Raw genomic sequence first — 23,865 nt, 5'->3', positions numbered from 1 at the left:
CATCTAATTAAAGAGTCTGTCTGTCTCCTGCTGTCTTTAATAAATCTTTTTTTTTCCTCATTGTACTTAAAAGTTCATTATTTTTTTCTGTGTACTTGTATTGAACCATGATAAACCAGTATGAGACTAAAATATGCCTCCCAACTGAAACAAAAGAAAACCATCCAAGGCACAGATAATTACTATCCTTAGATTCCTGTTAAGCTATGGAGGATTTGTCATTATTATCTTTACAACCAGAGTCTTGAAGGAAGCACTGTGGTCCCATATAACATGCATTTCATTTTAGTTTCAGTGCACAGTACTGAGCTGCAGGTTAATGCAGTCGGATGGGTTCCTTCAATTGCAAGGATAATGCTAACCAACTTCTTGCTCTCAGACATCAAATTGATACCCTTTTGGACTTTGCTAGCCAGGCAGATGATCTCAGCATTTCTCTTTTGACCCAAGGGCAGAACTTGCATCTAATGAAGATCTGGGCAGGTGAGAGGAAAGTGGATTAATTTTGGGGCTGAGTCCTAAACGTAGACGACCATATGTGCACTGGGTGTCCAACCTCCCCTGTCAGGCAAAGGAGCCCCAGTGTATTCAATGGAGTTGGGGATTTTTCAGTAGACCAGCTAGCAGAAGCCTGAGTAATTGGATATAACATAGGCATCTAGTCTTACAGATGCTCGAGCATTTCTCCTACCACCCATGTCCCAGCTGCTTCTCCTGTGTCATCCCATCCACCTTGGGCTGCTGTCTCAGGTGGGAGCATTTTAAATGCCTTATGCCTGGACAATACTGCTGAAACCTGTGATGTGAGCAGAATTACTTCTTAGGTGCCAGTGACTTCAGTGACCATGAGGGAGCCTTAAGACACCCTGCTGACACATATACATGCAAGTGTAGATGTGTCTCCATAGTGCCAAGTCCCATCCCTACAAGTGCAGTACATGCAGCATGACAGACTCTCCCAAATGCCCAGCATGCACTTGGCACTGCAGGTGGCCAAGGCTCTCAGGTCCTCACCAAACTCATCTCTGGCTTGTGCATAGTTTGTTTACCTTTAACTTGTGCCACACACAAAGGCTTAATGGGACCTCCCTATCTTTGGGAGGTTGCCTGTGCCCCAGGTCTGCCTCAATAGCTCTAGCATCCCTCCTACCTTGTAACTAATGTCCTGGCTGAGGACTTCATTTTACCAATGAAAAAAGTGAGAAAACCAAGTCTGATTCCCCACTGAGTCATATGAGTCAGTAACCAGTGAAGCATTTATCACACTATCTCTCTGGCAGTGCTGCAGACTGAATCCCCTTGGGATCCTCTGCATATCTTAGTTTGTAACTTTGCCAAATCTTCTCATTATCTTCTGACACCTTTTCCCTGAGGATGCCATTATGCAAAAACAATTTCCATGAAAGTTATGAGTGAGGGGAAGGAACGGAGAAGGATAAGAGTAAAAGGGAGGCTTGCACTTGCAATGACTGCTAAAACCTATTCATTCACTAAACCATTAACCATGCCAAGGATTCTTGCTCTGCTGAAACATGGGCTTGTCACAGTTGACATCAAAATTAAGCAGGGGCAGATTTACCAAGGAAATCAGCTTTAAAAGCATTCCCCCCATAAGCCACAAATTTCAAATTTTTCCTGCATAATTCTCTGCATTTATAAAAAGACCTGTGCTGCTGATACTTTTCTCTGCTTTCAGTACAGTTATTCAGGAAATAACACATGTAAGCAAAACAGCTATATTTCTGAAGAACTACCTCCTCTGAAGCTGAACTGTGCTTGTAAGACTGTCTTGCATGCCAGCTCTTTAGCATTCAGTAAAGGCAAATGTGAAGTCCAGGTAATACAATCTATTAATTGTTTAGAGCATGCTAATCCCACAAGTTAGGGTTTCCTGAGTTGGGATAACTGGGAGTTTAAATAGCTTCTTCAGCAATATTACAACCCCCAGGCATTTGCACTGAACATATGCACACATTGGATTTAGAAACCAGATGAGAGCTCATAGAACTGTTAAGATACAAACTACGTAGTAGGAATGATGCACACTTTATTAAAGTACTTAAAATAACAAGTTTACAATAAAAATATGACTTTTATTCCTGATTAGATGCAAATATGGGAGGAAGAAGATCTTCAGATTTGGATTTGGTGTATACATTATGATTTAGTGATTCAAAAGGGCCAAGAAAAGAAATAGCAATGGAAATAACACCAAAAAATTCTTTGACATTTTTCAAGTGGAAAGTCAGCAAGGCCAGTGACATTCCATGATTCTGCTTTCCATTCAATCTGTAAAATATCCTTCTGCTCCAATATGCTCCTAAAAATAGTGCTTAGGAGAATATGTTAAGAAACACAGTGCCTAAGGTTCCAAGACAACTCCACTCTTCTCTCCTCAGTCTTAAACTTCTCATATATTGCCTTGTAAAAGTCTGCAAATTTTGAAAATATAAAACTTTTCTTGTGGTTAACATCATCAGCTCACCTCTATCTTCAGGTGGCTTTGAGCATCTGTCACTGATAGCCTTTGCCTTGAGCTGTGTGTATTGATTTACACTCGTGCCATGGTAGCACAAATTGCTATGCAATAAAAATGAGTGTTTCACGTTCACTTGATAGAAGAGTTAATAACCAGGATGCTCCGAGACAGCAGAGCATGTGGATCTTCAGCTTCAACATTACTTCAGCTATGACCTGCAGACCATGTCCTCCATGAGCTATATGCTGTCACCCTTCTTGTCAGCCCTGGGAAAGAGATCTGGTGCCTTTGCAGCTCCTGCGTTTGCCTCCTACACCCTTCCCATTTCTCCCATCAGCCCTGCAGAGCCTTGCTGAGCACTGTGTAGCTTAGAGCTGAGGTCGTAAGGGGAGAGAGGGGTGAGGGACCACACTGAGTTTCCTTCACTCTCACAAAACTCCTCTGAAAAGGTTAACTCAGCTTTCAAGCAGAGTGCATTGAGGTTTTTTGAGGTCTCAGGACAAGCACTGATAAGGTCCCAACTGTGACACTGCAGATGTATAACACAGATGTCATGTCAAATATGTGTCAAATCAGTAGGCAAAGATAAGTTCTTCCTCTTGCTCCTTCCCTTCTCACAGTCATGTCCTCATGTTTGTCTAACCTGTACTGTGGGGGCGTGGCTCCTACTCAACACACTGTGGGGATCTACCTTGGCCTCCTGATACCTTCAACAGAGCTTAAGATGTTGCCCAGATGCTTACAGTGTGCTTATTTCTGGGCTATCTGCAAAACACTTAAACCATTATGAATAGGGGGAGAAGGATCATTGTACAACTCTAGGTTGAAGCTTAAGGCTTTAATAATCGTTGCTCTTGATTTCTTGCCTATACTTTCTTTTTTTTTTTAAGGGTCTTTAAATAAAAGACACTGCTTTGCAGTAGATGCAAGCTGGAGACCTGGCTTTAAGAGCCCAGACCTAATCACTGCTGCATCAACGCAAAGCCTTTTCTTACACTGACAGAGTGAGGGCATCTGAGTGGGGACCCTCCGTAACAGCTTCTTTATAGTATTTAATGGTATGTGATTGAATAGGGATTGCCCAAAGGTTTCATGAGATCCTGGAAAGAACAAATAGAAGTGACTTTCAGTGGAAGTCAAACGCCTAATTGGCTTTCAGCTTCAACCTGAAGTAATGACAATACTGGAAACTGCATTTAAGGAATAGTTAACTGCTACCCCCCTAAAGCAGTCACCTTGTGCTAATTACACATCAGGAATGCTAGTTGTATGGCCTAATCAAAGCATTCTACTGTCTCTTTATGTAGCTTTTGAAGCACAGTATCTCTGAATATTCAGAAGTTGCTTGTTTTACTGAAGAATGTTAAAATTAATTTAATGTATGAATTAATTCTTGGTATTACCTCCCTGCCTGCATTAACAAACAGGAGACTGGCATTCACTGGGTCACCACAGTGACCCACTAGTCCAGTGTTCTCTTGTTTCTTTGTGGTCATAGGAGGCTTTTAAAAAACCCACAACTTATGTTAAGACCTTGTGAACACATATGAGGTATTCTGCCCATGGGGGTAATTTCTGTGTAACTCTGTGTATCTAGTAGTGTGCCTATAAACTAATTATTATACTGGTTTATGGTTCAGTAGACAGAAGACCCTGCCACAAATTTGTTTACAATTTATATTTTTGATTGCCAGTTCTTACAAATACAATTCTTGTATTAAAACACCTTCAAGAAAGGCAAAATATTGTAGCAGTACTAAAATATGTGAAAAAACAAGTTCCTTTTTTTATGGACACACTACTTCACCTAATTTGGTTGTCTAGATAGTGATAGCATCATTATTAATCTATGTTGTACTTGGTATATATTAATTTATACATTTGTTTCTGGCTGTATCAAAAGAAAAAAGGAATGGAAGTTAAAAAAAATCACGCAATCAATTTGTATGGTGTGTCTTTGTTGGTATTTATTTAATATTTAAAAAGTTATAAAAAGGTAATGTAGATTTAATGAAATAAAAAAAATAGCCTGTCTACACATAAGTACCTTCATAAATTGCAAATTATATTTCAAAATGATGTACTGATGTAAAAGTAATGATTTGCCCTGAATGAATAACCTGTACTTTAGGGTCTAGACAAATTGTAAATATAAATTCATCCTGGCGTAATGAACTCCTATTCAACCTATCTCTTGGAAACTTTATGCAGTGCTAACTAATTTCTACTCATCTTTTTTTCCTGGTGATTATTGTCACTGCAGTACCAACTGACTCTTTTTTTACTCTGTAAAAAGATAACACCTGTCTGCACCAAATAGCAAGGTGCAGAGACCATAGTCAGTTAGGCAGACACAACCTTAATTTGCTGGGAAGTTAAACCTCCTATTATTTGCTCTGCTATCAGATTGCAAATGGTAATTGCTCATTTTAGCCATCTTCCATAGCCTATCTGCTTTGCAACAGGTATGTTACATTAGGTTGGCTTGGTCTTTTTAAAAGTTAATAAGCTTCTAAATCTCTCTTCCACAAGACTGACATTAGGATCCATGTAACAAGGGTTTTAATACCTGGTTAATTTAGTTCCCTTAAAAGTGTTAAGCCAATGTAAGTCTTTTATGCTTTGAATATTTTTTTGAAAGATTGCTGCAGCAGAGCTGAAAAGGGAATTCAGATTTCCTAAGCTTGTGGCCCACAGATAATCACCCCAAGGCCACCTCTCCTTTTTTATCTTCAGGCTTTGAAGTACAAAGACTCATGCACACAGACAGTGAGGTTTTGAACCCTGGCAGAGCTAAAAGATGTAATGCAGGTGGAAGCAACCAAAGTCTGCTCTTGTGACAAGCTGGGTATGAAATCCTGAGATACTACAAGAAATGATCTAGCAAACCATGACATGCTTCCCTAGTCATCTGTCTTAGGTATTTATGTGTAGTGTAAATCACTGCATTGCCTGAGGAAATGAAAATGTTACATTTACTGATTTCTTCTGTACACAGTACCTATTTATTTAGCAGTATTTCTGCAACCTTCTTCTTTGAATTTATAGCACACAAGTACTTTTGACAAATTAGGGAAATAAGGGAAATTAAGGAAATAATGACAGCCTTCTTTTCTTATGATACAAGATAACCTGTTTATATTGCTGCTTCTCCTGTATTGTCTGTTAAGGAGAATGATACATCTGGGAAACCTGTTTGTCTCTGTTGCACCCTAGTGCCAAGTGTCTCCAACACAGGATGGTTTACTGGATGCTTTAGGATGGGCTTGGGATTAAGAGTCCAATTTCATACTTCCATTTTGTGCTGGCTTAAATCTAATGATTCTAGGAAGGTTATGCTTGATTTACAGAAACATAAGTGAGATCAGAGCTAAAAACCAAATCTACAGAGCTATTTAGGCATTTACTCCTAGGGGATATATTGCTCTGTTTATATGAATTAGGTGCCTATGTGAATGATTTTAGGACTGCAGAGAACAGATCTAAAAGAGGATTCTTATCTGTAGCCATTTCATGGCTCTATATAATCACACAGACAGTACTGCTCATGAACAGTATGTTTATGAAAAAAATGTTTATAAAGAAGCAACCAAGCTCTTAAGACAGCAAAGAAATGTGGTTCTGCATATAGACTGCATATTTAAATGGCTGAATTAAGCAATGCTTTGAATAGTGAATATCTGAATTAATTTAACTATTGTTCTTTTACAAAAAAGATTTGTATATTGGCTAAGGAAAACCTAGAAACTTTTTTAAAATTTTGATGTTTATCTTCCTGGAAGTTGTTCATAAAAGATCATAAACTGAGATACATATTCCCTAGCATACACTTGTATAATACTGATCAGATTTCAGACTTCAGTTAGTTTCTTTCTTCATACTTTCTGGAAAGGTAAAGTGGTTTAATAATTCCATCTAGGCTGGAGGGAGGCAAAATTGGTAAAGAGAGAGAACATATTCCTTAGATTAGCTCATAATGGTGGAAAACATGGACAAGCTTCCTAGTACATAAGGCCTTCAGTGATGGTTCTTCAGAAGAATGAGTTTTGAGATGGTTCCCGAAAAAGATGATCTGGGAAATTACAGGCCTGTCAGCTTGACTTCGGTTCCCGGGAAGCTGATGGAGCAGCTCATCCTGAGTACTATCACACAACACGTGCAGGACAACCAGATGATCAGGCCCAGTCAGCATGGGTTTATGAAAGGCAGGTCCTGCTTGACAAACCTGATCTCCTTCTACGATAGAGCGACCTGCTTATTGGATGAGGGAAAGGCTGTGGATGTAGTTTACCTTGACTTTAGCAAGGCCTTTGACACCGTTTCCCACAGCATTCTCCTGGTGAAACTGGCTGCTCGAGGCTTAGATGACCGCACGCTTTGCTGGGTAAAAAAGTGACTGGATGGCCGGGCCCAAAGAGTTGTGGTGGACGGAGTTAAATCCAGTTGGCGGCCGGTCACGAGTGGTGTCCCCCAGGGCTCGGTTTTGGGGCCACTCCTGTTATAACATCTTTATTGATGATCTGGATGAGGGGATGGAGTGCACCCTCAGTAAGTTTGCAGATGACACCAAGTTGGGTGGGAGTGTTGATCGGCTCGAGGGTAGGGAGGCTCTGCAGAGAGATCTGGACAGGCTGGAGAGATGGGCTAAGGCCAACTGTAGGAGTTTCAGTAAGGCCAAATGCCAGGTGCTGCACTTGGGCCACAACAACCCCCAGCAGCACTACAGGCTTGGGGAGGAGTGGCTGGAGAGCTGCCAGTCAGAGAGGGACCTGGGGGTGTTGACTGACATCCAGCTGAACATGAGCCAGCAGTGTGCCCAGGTGGCCAAGAAGGCCAATGGCATCCTGGCTTGTATCAGAAATAGCGTGGCCAGCAGGGACAGGGAAGTGATCTTATCCCTGTACTCGGCACTGGTGAGGCCGCACCTCAATTACTGTGTTCAGTTTTGGGCCCCTCACTACAAAAACGACGTTGAATTACTCGAGCGTGTCCAAAGAAGGGCAACGAAGCTGGTGAAGGGTCTGGAGCACATGTCGTACGAGGAGCGGCTGAGGGAACTGGGGTTGTTTAGTCTGGAGAAGAGGAGACTGAGGGGAGACCTCATCACCCTCTACAACTACCTGAAAGGAGGTTACAGAGAGATGGGGATAAGTCTCTTTAACCAAGTAACAAGGGATAGGACAAGAGGTAATGGCCTCAAGTTGCACCAGGGAAGGTTTAGACTAGATATTAGGAAGCATTTCTTCAAAGAACGGGTAGTTAGGCATTGGAATGGGCTGCCCAGGGAGGTGGTGGAGTCCCCATCCCTGGAGGTGTTTAAGAGGCGGGCTGACATGGCGCTTGGGCATATGGTGTAGTTGGGATCTGTCAATGCTAGGTTAACGATTGGACTAGATGATCTTCAAGGTCCCTTCCAACCTAGATGATTCTGTGATTCTGTGAAGAGTAGGGTTGACATAGCGCTTAGGGATATGGTGTAGTTGAGAACTGTCAGTGTTAGGTTAATGGTTGGACTGGATGATCTTCAAGGTCTTTTCCAACCTAGATGATTCTGTGGTTCTGTGAAAGTCCTTGGCTGGAATTCCAGGCCTTCTGCTGCAAGGTTAGTTGTCATATCAATGGCCAGCATCATTCCTGGTCATTGACAGGCCACCAGGGTGATGGGCCTGGGCTCGCGTTGGCATTTGGGGCTAGTGATACACAACACATGGCAATTGGGTGTCTGCAGAGGAGGACTGGCAGAGCTGAGAAAGAGGGGAACAAGGAGGGGCATGATGCTGTGACACAGACATCCAAAGAAGAAAAAACCATACTAGAGCCACTGTGAGGAAGAACTGGCCAAGGGAAAAGGCCTGTCCAGGGCTACCTGGGGTAATGTGCAAGTCCTAAACTATTAAGGTGATTGCCAAATTCATGTGTCTGAGGAACAAAGCTACTAATATCTCACTGTGAGTTAGTGTCTGGATGTTTATATGAAGTACATGAATTACAAAAATCACAGCCTGTTGGTTTATTTTTTTCCCTGTGGAAGGTAAAAAACCCAGAGACACAACAGAGTTTGACATTGGCTGAGGTAAGGTCCTGTTACACTGCTCCTACCTTTTCTTACAGTAAACATAGGAAGCAGGACTGTGATAGCATCTTAATACTTGCTCCACTGTAGGCAGCTGAGAAAAGCAATACTGACTTACTGTTACTCTCTCTTTGTAACTGGAACCACAAACCATGCCATGATTACCACACAATGTCTTTATAACCTCTTAGCAAAAGTAGTAAACAGCCTCTCCTCGGGGCCTTCTCTACCAGAGGAATAGTCTGATTTAAAAAACACTAGCTTAGTAACACACTCTTAATTAATAGCAAATGGGAGACCTGCTGTGAATAACTGCTGATGGCCAGAAAGCAAATAAAAAGGAAATTCATTCTCTTCTTCAGTCATAAAATCATAGGATGGATAAGTTTGGAAGGGACCTCTGGAGGTCATCTGGTCCAGTCCCCCTGTTCAAGCTAGGCTACCTACAGCCAGTTGCCCAAGATGATGTCCAGATGGCTTCTGAATATCTCCAAGGACAGAGACTCCACAGCGTCTCTGGGCAATATGGGCCAGTGGTTGGTCACCCTCACAGTAAAAAAGGTGTTCAGAGGGAAGTTCCTGTGTTTGAGTTTGTACCCATTGCCTCTGGTCCTGCCATTAAAAAGAGCCTGGCTCCTTCCTCTTTGCTCCATCTCTTGAGGTATTTATATACATTGATGAGGTTCCCCCCCTGAACCTTCTCTTCTCCAGGCTAAACAGTCCCGGCTCTCTCAGCCTTTCCTCATGTGAGGTGCACCAGTCCCTTAATCAACTTTGTGGCCCTTTGTTGGACTCTCTCCAGTATGTCATGCCTCTCTTGTACTGGGGAGCCCAGAACTGGACACAGCACTCCAGGTGTGGCCTGAATAGAAGGGAAAGATCACCTCCATTGACCTGCTGGCAATACCTTGTCTAATGCAGCCCAGAATATCATTTGCCTTCTTTGCTGCAAGGGCATATTGTTAGCTCATGTCCAACTTGGTGTCCACTTCATGTCCTTTTCTGCCAAGCTGCTTTCTAGCTGGGTGGCCCCCAGCATATATTGGTGCATGGGGCTGTTCCTCCCCAGGTGCAGGACTGTGCACTTCACCTTGTTGAACTTCATGAAGTCCCTGTCAGCTCATTTCTCTGTGGCCTTGTTAAGCCCAGCGATAATTGGGATATCCAAACAGCCTAAGTGATAACACCAACACAATTGCCAGCATCAGACAGGATGGCTTTTTCTGCTCTTTACTATATATGATTGCTTAATTTATTTTTTTCCCTGCTCAACATCTAGTCCAAGTATTCATCTCATGTATTAATTCAATAAGCATAGTAAGATAAAGAATTGAGGAACTCATATTTAAGCCTCAAGGAGGCCACAGCCCCTTTTCCTTACTATCATGGGTGGGGAACACAGATGGTATTCAGTTTCCACTCTGTGTTCTCAGTACTCAAATCACATTTATTGGAACATGCAGGTATTTCTACAAGGTTTAGAAACACTTCACTTTGTACATTTTAGAGCCATATGACACAGCCTAGCTTCCCTGAAGCAGCTTTCTTCTTAAGAAAGAAAGTTCTCTAAAATCAGCCAGATGTCTTTTTTCCATTCTCAGGTACAGCGAATAGCACTGTAATTGCAAGAAGGGGGCACTTACTCAGTATTGTGTGTATCAATGGTGTGAAAAAGTTCATGCAGTTCTTCTCCACTCAGAACTCCATCAGCAAAATAAGCTTTGAATTCATCAAAGGACAGTTTTCCGTCATCTGAAACAATGAAGAAATGGAAAGTGCCTTAGTTTCGTTATGGTTTTGCTTGTTTACTTCATGCAGTTGAAGAGGAAACTATTAAAAACCTCTAGATCTTCAGATTAAATGTAGAAACTTTACATATTTAATCAAGACACATAAAGAACATTATGCTATATGCATTGGCTGTTGTATCAGAGTTCTCAGTTTTCTTGGTAGCTCTGTTACTGTTCCACTTTCTTATCTTTCAAGCAAAGATAGTTTGGTTTTGGTAAGTCTCTACTGACAAACACATCACTACAGTCCTGTCTTTGCCCTGATCTCATTCACTGTGGTTTCTCCCTGTCCTGCTGCACGCTTCTCCTACTTGGTCCCTGGCCGTGTCCTCGCCTCTGCATGGAAGATCAGTGACCTCCTGAGACTGAGTGGGACAGAGAAAAACCAGGGAAATGCAAAAGCAAACATTTATTGAAGGAACATATTAGTTCAATGAAAATTTCTTCAGCTATCTAGAGCTATTAATTTCCCTTTCATTTTCGTCCTCTTTCTTTCCTCTGCTCTCTGCCTCCCATATGGGAGACTGAGACTCAAGTGCCCCATTCAATAGTAGCAGGGATCTGACCCTGGCTCTCCTCTCTGCCTAATCAATACACTGCACTGGTTTGCAGCATTTTGATACTCTTCATAAAATACATATTTCTCAAAAAGTTCTATGCTTGGTGTGTAATTAACAAAATAAATTTTTGAAAAGTTAGATTTTCATGGAACAGGAAGCAAGCTTTGTGTCCTCTTCCACTGGAAAGAATTGCAGCTCATTTTCTTGGTCAGCATAGAAAATAGTAAATTTCTATTTGCCAGCATGCAATTCACCTGGAGATTACATAAAAATACAGGAATGAGAAAACTGGTTTGGACATATATCAGAGGTCAGTGAAAATCTTCAGATGGATTTTCAGATGGAGTTTGAATTGGCCATTTAATATACAGTGAAGCCCAAATATGAAGAAGTTGGCTTTATTTTCTAAGTATCTGCTGTTCTCATTTGTTTGGGACAAAACCAATCATCAGCACATGGGTCCTGATTATCATCAATAACATGTTATCTGCAGTGACTGGAAGTGTCTGCAGGACTAATGAGACTCAGAGGGAGGGGCAGTACCATATGATAACATCTAGAAGAACAGTAATGGGATGTACATTAAGTCAAGAGGAGAAAGTTCATATTACAATCTCTACTACACTATTTAGTGGAGTCTGTTTCATCTATTTCTTAAGTTATCTGTAATTATAGCAAGACCTTAACTACATGAGGCAAAATCCTTGAGATGAGATGTGTTAAGCAGATTAATTCATCTGGTATTTTCAGGATGTTACCACTTCAGACTGAGGCTCTACCCTCCTTCTGTCAGATCAAACTGCACAACCATCAATGGTTTCTAAAGGGTATTCCAATAACTACTACAACATTCATTAAAGAAGGGATCACTGTATTTCACCTCACTTACACATGTCTGATAATCCCAAAGAAGTTCCTATACTTCAGATTTTCCATGTTCTGGTTTTTTGTTTTGTTTTGTTTTTTTTTTTAATTAGTGATGTCAAAAATGGATAAAATGTGCCACAATTTGGAAAGCCTGTCCCACTCACAGGGTGGCCGTGGCTGCAGTGACAGAAGTGGCAGACTTAGGCTACTGTCTGTTCTGGAAAGTAGGACTCTGGGGTGCAGGGACCATTAGACTTTGTTAACTCCAGCCTCTAATCATATCATAATGACTATGTAAACAATATATGACAGTCAGCACAATTAATTTTTTCCTAAGTATATGATTCAAGGCTGAGGAGAAGGTGATGTGAGAACCCAACCAATGCCTGTCAGCAAGATGTTAAAAAATTTAAAAAAGAAGTTTACAGATGGAAAACTGACCCCACAGAAGTCCACGAGATTTCATTGGGGATCCCTCAGCAACAGCTGACATTTGCTTCTGTCCTGAAGAACAGCTGTCCCTTTTCTTTGTTGTACAGGCATGACTTCAGAATTGCATGGGATGAGGCAAATCCATAACTTTATTAAAACAGTTAGGACAAGTGATTCCTCATTGACTAGTGTAGTGAGTTTTAAATGCAAGACTGATAATCAGCAAACAAAAGCCAAAGAAAGAAGATTCACCTTTTGCTTTTATTTACAGAATCACAGAATCACAGAATCAACTAGGTTGGAAAGGACCTTGAAGATCATCTAGTCCAACCATTAACCTAACACTGCCAGTTCCCATCCACACCACATCTCTCAGCGCGATGTCGACACTACTCTTAAACACCTCCAGGGATGGGGACTCCACCACCTCCCTGGGCAATCCATTCCACTGCCTAATAACCCATTCTGTAAAGAAATACTTCCTGACATCTAGTCTAAACCTTCCCTGACGCAGCTTGAGGCCATTACCTCTTGTCCTATCGCTTGTTACTTCATTAAAGAGACTCATCCCCAGCTCTCTGCAACCTCCTTTCAGGTAGTTGTAGAGGGCGATGAGGTCTCCCCTCAGCCTCCTCTTCTCCACACTAAACAACCCCAGTTCCCTCAGCCGCTCCTCGTACGACATGTGCTCCAGACCCTTCACCAGCTTCGTTGCCCTTCTTTGGACACGCTCGAGTAATTCAATGTCCTTTTTGTAGTGAGGGGCCCAAAACTGAACACAGGAATCAAGGTGCGGCCTCACCAGTGCCGAGTACAGGGGTAAGATCACTTCCCTGTCCCTGCTGGCCACGCTATTTCTGATACAAGCCAGGATGCCATTGGCCTTCTTGGCCACCTGGGCACACTGCTGGCTCATGTTCAGCTGGATGTCAATCAACACCCCCAGGTCCCTCTCTGACTGGCAGCTCTGCAGCCACTCCTCCCCAAGCCTGTAGCGCTGCTGGGGGTTGTTGTGGCCAAAGTGCAGCACCTGGCATTTGGCCTTATTGAACCTCCTACAGTTGGCCTTAGCCCATCTCTCCAGCCTGTCCAGATCTCTCTGCAGAGTCTCCCTACCCTCGAGCCGATCAACACTCCCACCCAACTTGGTGTCATCTGCAAACTTACTGAGGGTGCACTCAATCCCCTCATCCAGATCATCAATAAAGATGTTATAACAGGAGTGGCCCCAAAACCGAGCCCTGGGGGACACCACTCGTGACCGGCCGCCAACTGGATTTAACTCCGTCCACCACAACTCTTTGGGCCCGGCCATCCAGTCACTTTTTTACCCAGCAAAGCGTGCGGTCATCTAAGCCTCGAGCAGCCAGTTTCACCAGGAGAATGCTGTGGGAAACGGTGTCAAAGGCCTTACTAAAGTCAAGGTAAACTACATCCACAGCCTTTCCCTCATCCAATAAGCAGGTCGCTCTATCGTAGAAGGAGATCAGGTTTGTCAAGCAGGACCTGCCTTTCATAAACCCATGATGACTGGGCCTGATCCCCTGGTTGTCCTGCATGTGTTGTAAGATGGTACTCAGGATGAGCTGCTCCATCAGCTTCCCGGGTACCGAAGTCAAGCTGACAGGCCCGTAATTTCCTGGATCATCCTTCCGACCCTTCTTATAGATGGGCGTCACAATCTGTTGGGACCTCCCCGGTCAGCCAGGACTGCTGGTAAATGATGGAAAGCGGCTTGGTGAGCACCCCAGCCAGCTCCTTCAGCACCCTCGGGTCACTGACTCTCTCCTGGATTGCAGGGTTGTCGTTCTCCCAGTCTCTATCATCTGGCTGAGGGGGCTGGATTCCCTCAATACAACTAGTCTTGTTATTAATATCTCATTATATATTGTTATTTAGAAGAGGTTTGAATGGTTAAGTGGTAGTTAAGTGATAATTTATCTAAACTGATTGAGCCTTTGCATGAAGCATAAAGAATATTTTCAAAGCCTAACACTTCATAACTCTGTTTTAGGTAGCACTAAATTTAAGTTCACATGTCTTTTTCTCTTCCTTCAGTAACATACTGAATCACTCACAAGGCACTAAACAACTGTAAAGACTAAGATGTCCTAAGCACCAGACTAATCTACAACATATTGTGGCCTAATTTTATAGTGGTGAAGAATCTATTACAAAGGCAGTATCTCAATGCTGTAACTACATGCTGTACTACAGCATGCAGATTTGAAGAGTAGAGCTGAGGAGTTTCCACACTTATTATTTCATAATTTCTTTGTCTTGAATATATGGCTTCAAATATGTAACCTTCAAGAGGTTTCAAAATTGTACAAATTAAATGTCTGCTTCAACAAAAACATTTTGAAATGTTTAATATGAAAAGACAGATTGTAGCTGGAGATAATCATCATTACGATCAAAACAAAATGTCAGCATCTACAAGAGCTAAAAACCAAGATGGCACAATACTGTGTTGAAGGTAGGCAATTTTCTTTGACAGAGCTGCCATGATTACCTAAATGAGAATCTAAATACATCTGCCATTTGGCACTGGTTACAGAGAAGGAATATCAAATATTGAGTGTGTTGAAACAAGCTTCTTTTCACAGCTATGCTTCCTTTGGCTCATACAGATACAATCGATTGTTTAATCAAACTGCCTCTGCATCTTGAGCCTTTGCTGGGAAGAGTGATTTGCATGCACATACCCAAGAAACTAGTGATTTCTGGCAACTTTCCTGAGATAAACATATTATGAGTTTACTCACAGAACAGTCTGGGTATGACACAAAACCTGAAACATCTGTCTGTTTATCTCTGCTCTTCAGGATCATTGGCTTTACATCAGTCTAGAAAATCAATGATCTGCCAACAGCCAGATTGGGCACTTCAGCTATTTTCTTTAAATTTTATCATCCAAGAGCAGACATAGCCTTTTGCTTCATTGCTATTTATTCTCAATAACACTTTGAATGTTATTGACATTGACTGACACATCACTGAGCTTGTTGCTGGCAAAACCTAAGGAGGTTTGAACCTATTCGGTTACTTACAGACTTCATACAGTATGTTTACTGAAAAAAGCTCTGATTTTCCAGGGCATTTCTCTGATTTTGTATGTGTAACTGTTTTGCAGCTTGGGATTCAGCCTCTGATCACGCAGGCCACCCCTGTGCTTCCTCAGTGCTCAGAGGAAGCTCAGACTCAACCCCTGACAAGAGCTCCTTGTGCTGTTTAATTGAAAACACGTTTGTCTAGCCATTTTTTTTTTTTAAGTGCCAAGAATGGCTTTTATTTTAAAGGCTATGTTATACATCCTCAGCACTGCCTTGCTGGGGCACACCTCGCTGCCCTTGGAGCACCCACACCCAGATAAATACTGTCTGGTTTAAGCGCTTCAGAGCAGCTGAGCAGAAACCTCTATTATAGATGCTTCAATCCTTGCCACTGGCAAAGTGACAGGGGATGGATGATTCATGAAAGACAAACTTCTCTGAAGCCATGCATTCCTCAGACAAATCAACCTTCAGCAGCGTTTGCCTTGGCAACGTTATCTCCAAGAAGCTGTTTTGCAAGCCTCGCTTGCTTTGTGTATCTTCTCTGATGTCTTTCAAAACCAGGGTTTCTTCAAAAACAAGCACAGCTGCCCATCCTCCTCAGAGCCAAAACATTCCTGACTGGCAGACAAAAAGATAAACAATAAAATTAATCTCCCCATGTAGCACTTGAAAGTTTAAAAATATATTTACATGGTGATTTAGGGGAGCCTTCCTTTGGGTTCCAACTGCATTCTTACATTTATTTCAGTAAAATTCATCTCTCTGTTGAATAGATGTTTTTATGTGTAAAACAGGCCCAAGTGACATCCCCCAGCCAGTCCGCTCCAGGAACACTTGTAATCTCCGGGATGTATTTTGGATAGCTTATGACTTCAATAGACAACAGCATATCTGACAAAGGAAAGCCACACATGTACTCTCTTTTCAAGTTGAAAGATGACTTCAGTGAGTAAAAAGCTATCAAGCAAATAATGAACAAGGGCACATATATATTTGGAGTCTATATGCCCAAAGATGATGGCAAATGGTGAGTCTGCTTTCAGTGAAGGAAGTTACAGTGATGTAGAGGAGCAGGATGTCTCACAGAGATGCCAGCAAATGCTGGAGGACAACAAAACACTTCCACTCCCACCTATTTCAGGCTCTTTGTTAGGACTGTGAGCCTTTCCTAGCAGTTAAACATGGCCGTGGGCTCCATGGAGGACCACCAAAGCAGTCTGTACATAGTAGGAGTGGAGCTCCTATGTCTGAATGGCAGCCCTAGGGCTTGTCTCAATTGGAAGAGCCACATGGAAGAGCTTATGACAATTGGAGGGAAAAAACCCACTGGACTAGATCTCATCTTGGGGTTCACCTTGGCAGGATGGGATTTGGAAAGCAGAGGCCATGGCACTGTCCTGGCCCAACCAGACAGTGCCCAGCCTGGCTCCAGGCTGGCAACATGCACAGTGGCAGAGCAGTCGGGTTATTTAGGGTCTGGGGCTCTATAACCACAGTCCTCTGTCCTTGTAGGGCAAAAATTAGCAAAGGGAGAAGAGATAACAACAAGTGAAACCAATAAATAGAAAAATCCCCTGTGGCAGAAAGTATTTATTTCCCAGGAAGGTACAGCAGGAACTAGGAAATGACAGTGTTCAAAATGAAGCAGTCACTTTTGCCATGGGAAAGGCAAGAGTCAAAACCACAGCCCCATACAGGCTACCTCAGTTCTCAGTGGGAGTTGACTTTCTAAATCCCTTGTGGGAGTTGTGACAGCCCTTTATGGCTTTTTGAAATCTGTCTGCCTTTGAAGAACTTAAAGCCTTAAAGTGCCTCAACTGAGGCCACAGTCCCCTGCACGGCTGAAGCAAACATAGTGGGAAGGCAGCATGAACGTGGATTCTCCTCCCAGCTCACCTGATCCCAGGTACCTGCTGTGTGACTTGCCTTTTTGGAAGGAACTGATAGTCCATACCTGCTGTAAAAGGTTTGGATCAGAGCATGAGTGCTAAAAGATATTGCCCTATACACAGAGAAAACGAGGTAGTGGCAGGGGGCACATGACAACAGACATAGGTGGACTGAACCTGATGCACACAGTTGAAAAAATACTTGATTTATTGGCATGCAGCACACAGGCTGGAATCAGACCAAGGGAGAGCTGCCGAAATAATAAATTTCAGTGTGCCAAAGAGTATACCAATAACATCCACTAGGTCCCAGGCATAAGGGATTGAATAAGAAAAAGAACAGACATGGGATGAAGCTTTAAAGATTCTATACAAAAGCACTAAGCTTTCATTGACTCTGATCTGTATCGAATGTTGATATAACCAGAAATAATGATTTTGAGCCATTATTCCAGCTGTTATGCTGGAAAAGCTTAGCACATGTAACCAAGTGGTCCCGAGGGGACTAGGCTAACACGTTTAGGTTTAAAAGTAGGCATTTTGTCTTTCTAGAAATAATAATGTTTGGAATCTGGAGTGCAGAGTCCAGCCCTGCAGCACCTGAGGGACCCAGGAGGTGGGATGGGGAATCCCACCCCAGGCAGAACCTGGGCTCTGAAACAGGAGCCAGGGTGGTGTCTGCAGTGGATCCAGCTGGTCAGGAAGCAAACAGCAGCGTGGCAAGGGTCTCTGGAGTCTGTGCTACAAGGGTTTTGCCTTACAAATCCATTTACCAGTACTGATTGAATAATTTGGGAGCTCAAATAAGCAATGCTGTAATTCAGAGAATTTCTGTGCTCTGTCTCCTGTTCAGAATGATGTTCTGTAAAGTCATCCAGTAAATGTATAGCTCAAATGTGACCACTATGATGAAAAGACCTGGTCCTTCTGGGTATCATGGCACATAGAGGTTCCCCAAGGGATTCCTGCACACAGATGTTTTTCTCAAGGAAGGGCACACAAGAGCTGGGTCACCCTGTCCATGTGTATGGAGGGGAGAGCCCATGCACTGCTGTAGCTGCCACCACGCAGCACTGCTGGGGGCAGTCTGTGGGCTAGCTGAAGACCTTATGAGATGCCAAGACATTGTGGACCCAGCTTAGGAGATATTGGACAAGGGAAAAATGCTGAAATCAGGGACTTGGCATGCCTTGTTTTGGTGTAACTCTAAAACGTTTCTTGAAAAAAAGTATAATGCCATAAGTGGGGATCTTCAGAGTGCCTCGAGGCCAACTCTGATCATTCACGTTAGGGTGATTCAAGAGATCTCCTTCCTGAGCTGCTTCCCCTGCCTCTCCCAGGCATTTTCACTCACTCCTCCGGGATGGCTTAAATTAGCACTTTGGGCTACAAGCCAGAGCCACTGAGAAGTCACCATCTGAGGACAGCTGTAGTGAAGCAGCTATCACCCTGCCAGAGCTCACCTGGAGACACATGAGCAGATGCAGCAAGTAGAAGATTCACCTACAAAGTCAGTGTTTGTCCTGCAATGGCATTGTCAATAAATAATGGATATGAAAACACCTATTTTCATCTCTACAAAACTGACTCTAGAAAGAGCGTTGTGAGATCTCCTCTTGATCATCGTACGGGTATAGCTTGGTGGCTTTTTGGTTATTTTGTGGAAATCTTGTTAGGTGACTCAAATGTGTATGCTCTGTGAATCAGGACCTCTGGTCACTGACTCCAGTGGAAGCTATAGGATGCTACAGCTGCACTCTATTGCCTTATTTAAAATGAGTCCTTTATTTATGATGTGCAGTTTTTTGTCAGGCTAATGCTCACCTGGTTTTAGAGCTGGCCTGAAATCCCCAGGCCACTGCAGTCAACAATTTTGCTACTGCTGGAGTGCGGTGTGTTTTAAGGAGGGCACTGGGGGACTTTTCCTATACAATTTCTTATGCTAAAGGCAGGTGAGAAGATACTGTTAGTATTATGCTATACAGTTTTAGAATTCTACATTTAAAAGTGTGATGTTCCTGCTCTGTATCATGGACATCAGGAGGTGCTGAATGTAAGACATATGACAGAATGAGAAGATTAGTCTCATCTGACTGTATTTTTCGTTTGACAGATTCTCGTTCCATAAAATTATAAACCCCACATTTTTAGGGGGAAAAAAAGCTTTCAGTGAGTGCTTGTTTGAAATGTCAGAGAAAAAATGAAACCAAACATAAATGCGCTGGATCTGGCATTAATAATATTTTGTTGCTGGTCTGTTCTGGGTGTTTGCTACTCAGGTTTGGCCATCTCTGGAGCTTTAGTCTTACTTTGTTTAGTCAATTGTTTGATTTTCCCTCAATCATTCCCTCAGTCATTCCTGACTGCCTGCAGCATAGTTTACTGTGCTCCTTGCAGTTAAGGCTTTTTTTTTTTGAAAGTCTCTGCTTCTATAGCAGATATTACCTACGGTGTTTGCAAATATTTGCCTCTTAAGATATTTAAGGATTTTGAGATATAGCTTATACTCAGTGCTTTTTCATAACAACCAACTTGTATTTGCAAATCAATGACAGCATCTAACTCCTGCTTGGAGCTGATCCAAGGGCTTGGGGGCAGAAGCTGTAAGTTTGGACCAAGCCCATAATCAAATACTAGTTCTAAACTTGTAGAGGTGAGAGAGACAGCTGAGAGGTCCTCCTTCTGGAGGACATGGCTGCGGGTCACTCCTCCCTCCAGGTTTAACTGGATGGCTATTCTCACCTACAGTGGAAGTGCTAAGCAGAGTTTTAAATGCCAGGGCATGCCATATTTTCAGCACAGGAGAGGAATCTCATGCCTTAAAGGGTGGTGGTTGTGCTGGCACATATGCTCAGCAGCCAACAGTCAGGCAAGCATGTCCCTGGGCTCAGGGACATTCATTTCCACCTTCATAAGAGAACAGACCTGAAGCAGCCAGGCTCCCCTCTAGAAAAAGCTGGAGATGATAAAGTAGAAAGAGAAGATCAGCCCTCTTCTCCCACAGGAGGATGGGAAGAGAAATGACCCCCCACCATGATGCAGGCAAAGGCAGGGCACTGCTCTCTTCAGGTGCTGGAGTCACATGTGTGTGGGGCAACCGCTGTTGCCTGTGAGATGAGAGAGTAAAAAATTGTCCTGTTTAGTATAGACTGCATTTGGCAGTTCCAGTTTTTCATATTTCTTGTTCCTGCTGTCTAGGGTCAAGATTTTACTTGCTGAGAGGAATTTAATAAGTATGATTTTGTTTTAAATAGCAAAAGGAATTAAATAAATGAAGAACTTTCCTTTTAGCTGGAATTTTTCCAAATTCGCTTTCCTTTGAATGTATGGAGTTTTGTAAAGTAAACCTGATCAAAACTTCATTTTGACATGCAAACCTGAATCTTCTCCTTTCCAAAAAGGTCAATGTGCAACATCTCACCTTTATGAAATTGCTTTTTTACCCTCAGGGTTTTCTGTTGCTTTTGTCAATATTATGAACCATATATTTCTTATAAATGCGATATTCCTTCCCTAGGCCTTGTTCTCCCTCTAAGAAAATCACACGAACTTTTCAGTTACAGGAGGAGTATGGATGTGCTCCATACAGAACAGAGCTGCTCAGCCATGAAATAAGAACTATAGAGTTTATGAAGCTGATCCCCTTGTGGAAGCTGTGTATAGCTGTTATTTCCAGAAATGGGAGGGTAACAGAATGTACATGGGCTAGCAAAGAAAGAAGGCACTACCCCAAAGGAAACAACATTTGTACGGCTTCTTTCAAATAGGGGAATGACTGTTTCATAAAGAAGTTTCTCAGTTAAATCCAGCTGTCATAAATCATTGTAGTATTTTTGAGTAACAGTAATTCAGGCAGGATTTCTGGGCTCTCTTGATCTCTTATTTTATATTGTCTTTGCAAGTACAGTTGTCTTTCCTTGTTGTAGAAGGATAACCTGAAGTCCCACAGTCCCTAAATTCCTAGTAAGAGTCCTATTTACTATAATAATTTATCAGCTTGATCCACTCTTTTGGATTTTTTTTTTTTTTTTTTTGCTGCCAAGCAAGTACCTACTAAGGTTTTTGATGATATATTTTTTTGGAGTATTTTAATCCTACAGAGAATGAATATGGCAGCTCTGAGAGAGACCTATTAAAAGTGTATGGGTTAACAGGAGCGTGTCACGGACAGTAATGTGGTATTTGTTACTGTAAGCCAATACTTGGTTTCCTCCAGCACAGAAAGGTAACACTGAAACGGTATTTTAGTCATTAACAAAAGCTAATAATCTGTGTTGACAACAGTGTAAGCATGTTAGATGAGCATTCACTTTCTGAGAAGGTACTTAACATCCCAGCCCTAAAACAAATCTCCTCATTAATGTGGCATGAGCCTGTGCAGTGCTAGATTAGCAAAGTGGAAGTCCCATGGGCAACTGATGCCTGAGCAAACACAAGCACATAAACTGAAACCATTTCAAGCTTATGGACTCAAATTAATAGAACTGAAGTGGCCAAACTTAGCCACTTTTCTCCCAATAATAAGTGGTAAAGGATCCGTATGTAGGTATGAACTCCGGTGACCAAAGTCTCTAGGGTGAACGTGGCTTCATATTGTTCTGGAACAAGCAAGTTTGGCACTGAACATGTGAGCTGTTTCCCCTGTTTTAATAGCAAAGTATCAGCTGTGGGGTAAACCCACTGAGGACTGGAAGTCTTCCTGATCATCGAAGTGCTGTGGATCCACCAGGGCTGGGACAGAGCATGAGCTCTAAAGTCCAGGGCAGGGACATGAAGCTGCTGGGGCTCTTTTTGACCCCAGGGGATGATGACCACTGCTCTGCACCACGCACTCTAACTCTCATCAGTCTTCACGGTAGACACATTAATATCTATTTCAAACATGGCAAGGAGGTCTGTGGGGGATGCCAGCAGAGCTTGGCCGTGGTTGGCACATAGCTAAACTGGAAAAGCATGGCTGAAGGGGAAGGTCCTTCTCTTTCCCATCCCAGTCCTCATGTTGGGATTCAGCCTGCACCATCGCTGCCCTTCCAAGCCACTGGCAAACTGACTGAGGGAGACAAAAAAACCCCACTAACAAAAACCCCTCAGAGACGGGTTTTGTGGTCCCTGAGCTCTCTGAAGGAGCCTGCCTTGGTTTAGTGGGAAGCGCCAGTTGCTGCACACAAGCTGGGGCAGGAATATGTAGCCAGAGGTGGGCTGTAGGGGAGGGATTGCCCTCTCAACAACAATAAATAGTTATTTGACAGGCTCAGTTATACCATCAAACTGTATGGTAGCCCCTTACTTTCCAATAGTTCTTCCTTGAAAGTGATTCTCTCTGATTTTCCCAATAGTATCCATTATGTCTTTAAATACCTGAGAGTGTACTTTATCGAACCTGTACAATAGACGTTTTCTGAGGATTGAGTGGGAATTACTTGTCAGGGTTAAACCTGTCTGAGCTGTGGGTTTGACACTCTTCAACACTTTCAGGAAAAGACCAAAGTCTGGCCCATGCTTCTGCAAGAAGTCACATCTCCCTTCTTCTCATACTTCAGTATTACAATGCAATTTTGTAAAATTGCAAATTTGTGTCTCCTTCTCATCCTGCAAGATCTAACTCTGGTTATCTGAGTTAAGTATAAATACTATTATGGTAACTGCAGAGCTACAGAATAGCCTCAAACATAGCGAATCTCACACTCTGTGTAATGCAGGGAAGTAGTAGGGGCTTAATTTCTCTGACAGGGTACGTGGCACAAAAACAACAATGTAACTTGTCCAAAATTGTGCAGCAATTCTGAGACAGGAAAAAGAGGTAAAGTCAGGTTCAAGACCATGACTATGTATACCAGAGAAAAATTCCAGTGGTTACACTTGTGGTCCTTACAGCAAGGACCTTTCCCTGCTGTCACCAAAATAGGAGCATTTTGTGAAGCCTTACAGTACTATGCTCCAATTTACTGAATTTAAATAAGGGAAAAAAATATATGTGGAAGGAAAATCAGTCAGTAGGACAAGGGCAAAACTTTTGATTAAGAACATAATAAAAAACTCATGACTTTTGTGTTATAAATATGTGAGTTGAATTCAAGGCTACTGACATGCTGAATAAATACATAACTGCGAAATGTACGAAACAAATCTGACTGCTGGATATAGCCTATGATGGTTTTAAATTAATAAGATGGAGCTACTAACAAGTATTTCAAACCTTCTTGTGAACACTATGTCACTAAGAAAACACACATGTGCAGCCAAAGTGCAAATCAAACACACATGCCAAATTGTGAAAACACAAGTTCTGCCCTTAAAGCACCTGTAGGGAGGATCAGTGCACAACAAAATACGTTGCATTGAACCTGTAGAAAACATGAAATGACATGAGGAATAGCTGGGTTTCCTGTTAGAATGTTTAAAGCATAACTTAAAATGATGAATCAGTGATGGATTTTTTTTCCAAAAGGAGGGGGAAAGACAAGTGACCAGTCTTACCATTCTTGTCTGCTCTTCTTAATATCTAAACAAAAAGAAAGAGAGAACAGAATCACTTTTTTTTTTTTTTTTTTGGTATGGGTTAATAGCACACAATGCTATATTTAGTGGGCATTTATAGTTTGAGCTCTACATATCATATTTTCACGAGGCTGCTTAAAATTGAAAAGCCCTTAGTGTGTCTCCATCCCTCCCTCAGAGTATTGCTTTCTTTAACTCCTCCTGTGCTGTGTGCACTG

General features: G+C 42.4%; 1 protein-coding gene across 1 annotated transcript in view; it reads right to left on the bottom strand.

Moving 5' to 3' along the window:
• The window catches only part of NECAB1 (N-terminal EF-hand calcium binding protein 1), a 69,275-nt gene that overhangs the window by 40,985 nt on the left and 4,425 nt on the right, over positions 1-23,865 (bottom strand). The window contains exons 2-3 of the mRNA XM_074894148.1: positions 23,627-23,651; positions 10,196-10,304 (exon numbers count right to left, since the gene is read on the bottom strand). Of these exons, the coding sequence (XP_074750249.1) occupies positions 10,196-10,304; positions 23,627-23,651 (134 nt within the window). The remainder of the gene's footprint in view (positions 1-10,195; positions 10,305-23,626; positions 23,652-23,865) is intronic.

Source organism: Strix uralensis, chromosome 1 (assembly GCF_047716275.1).
Source record: "Strix uralensis isolate ZFMK-TIS-50842 chromosome 1, bStrUra1, whole genome shotgun sequence".
In the NCBI taxonomy this organism is placed as follows: domain Eukaryota; kingdom Metazoa; phylum Chordata; class Aves; order Strigiformes; family Strigidae; genus Strix; species Strix uralensis.
This window is presented reverse-complemented; position numbering and strand designations above follow the sequence as displayed.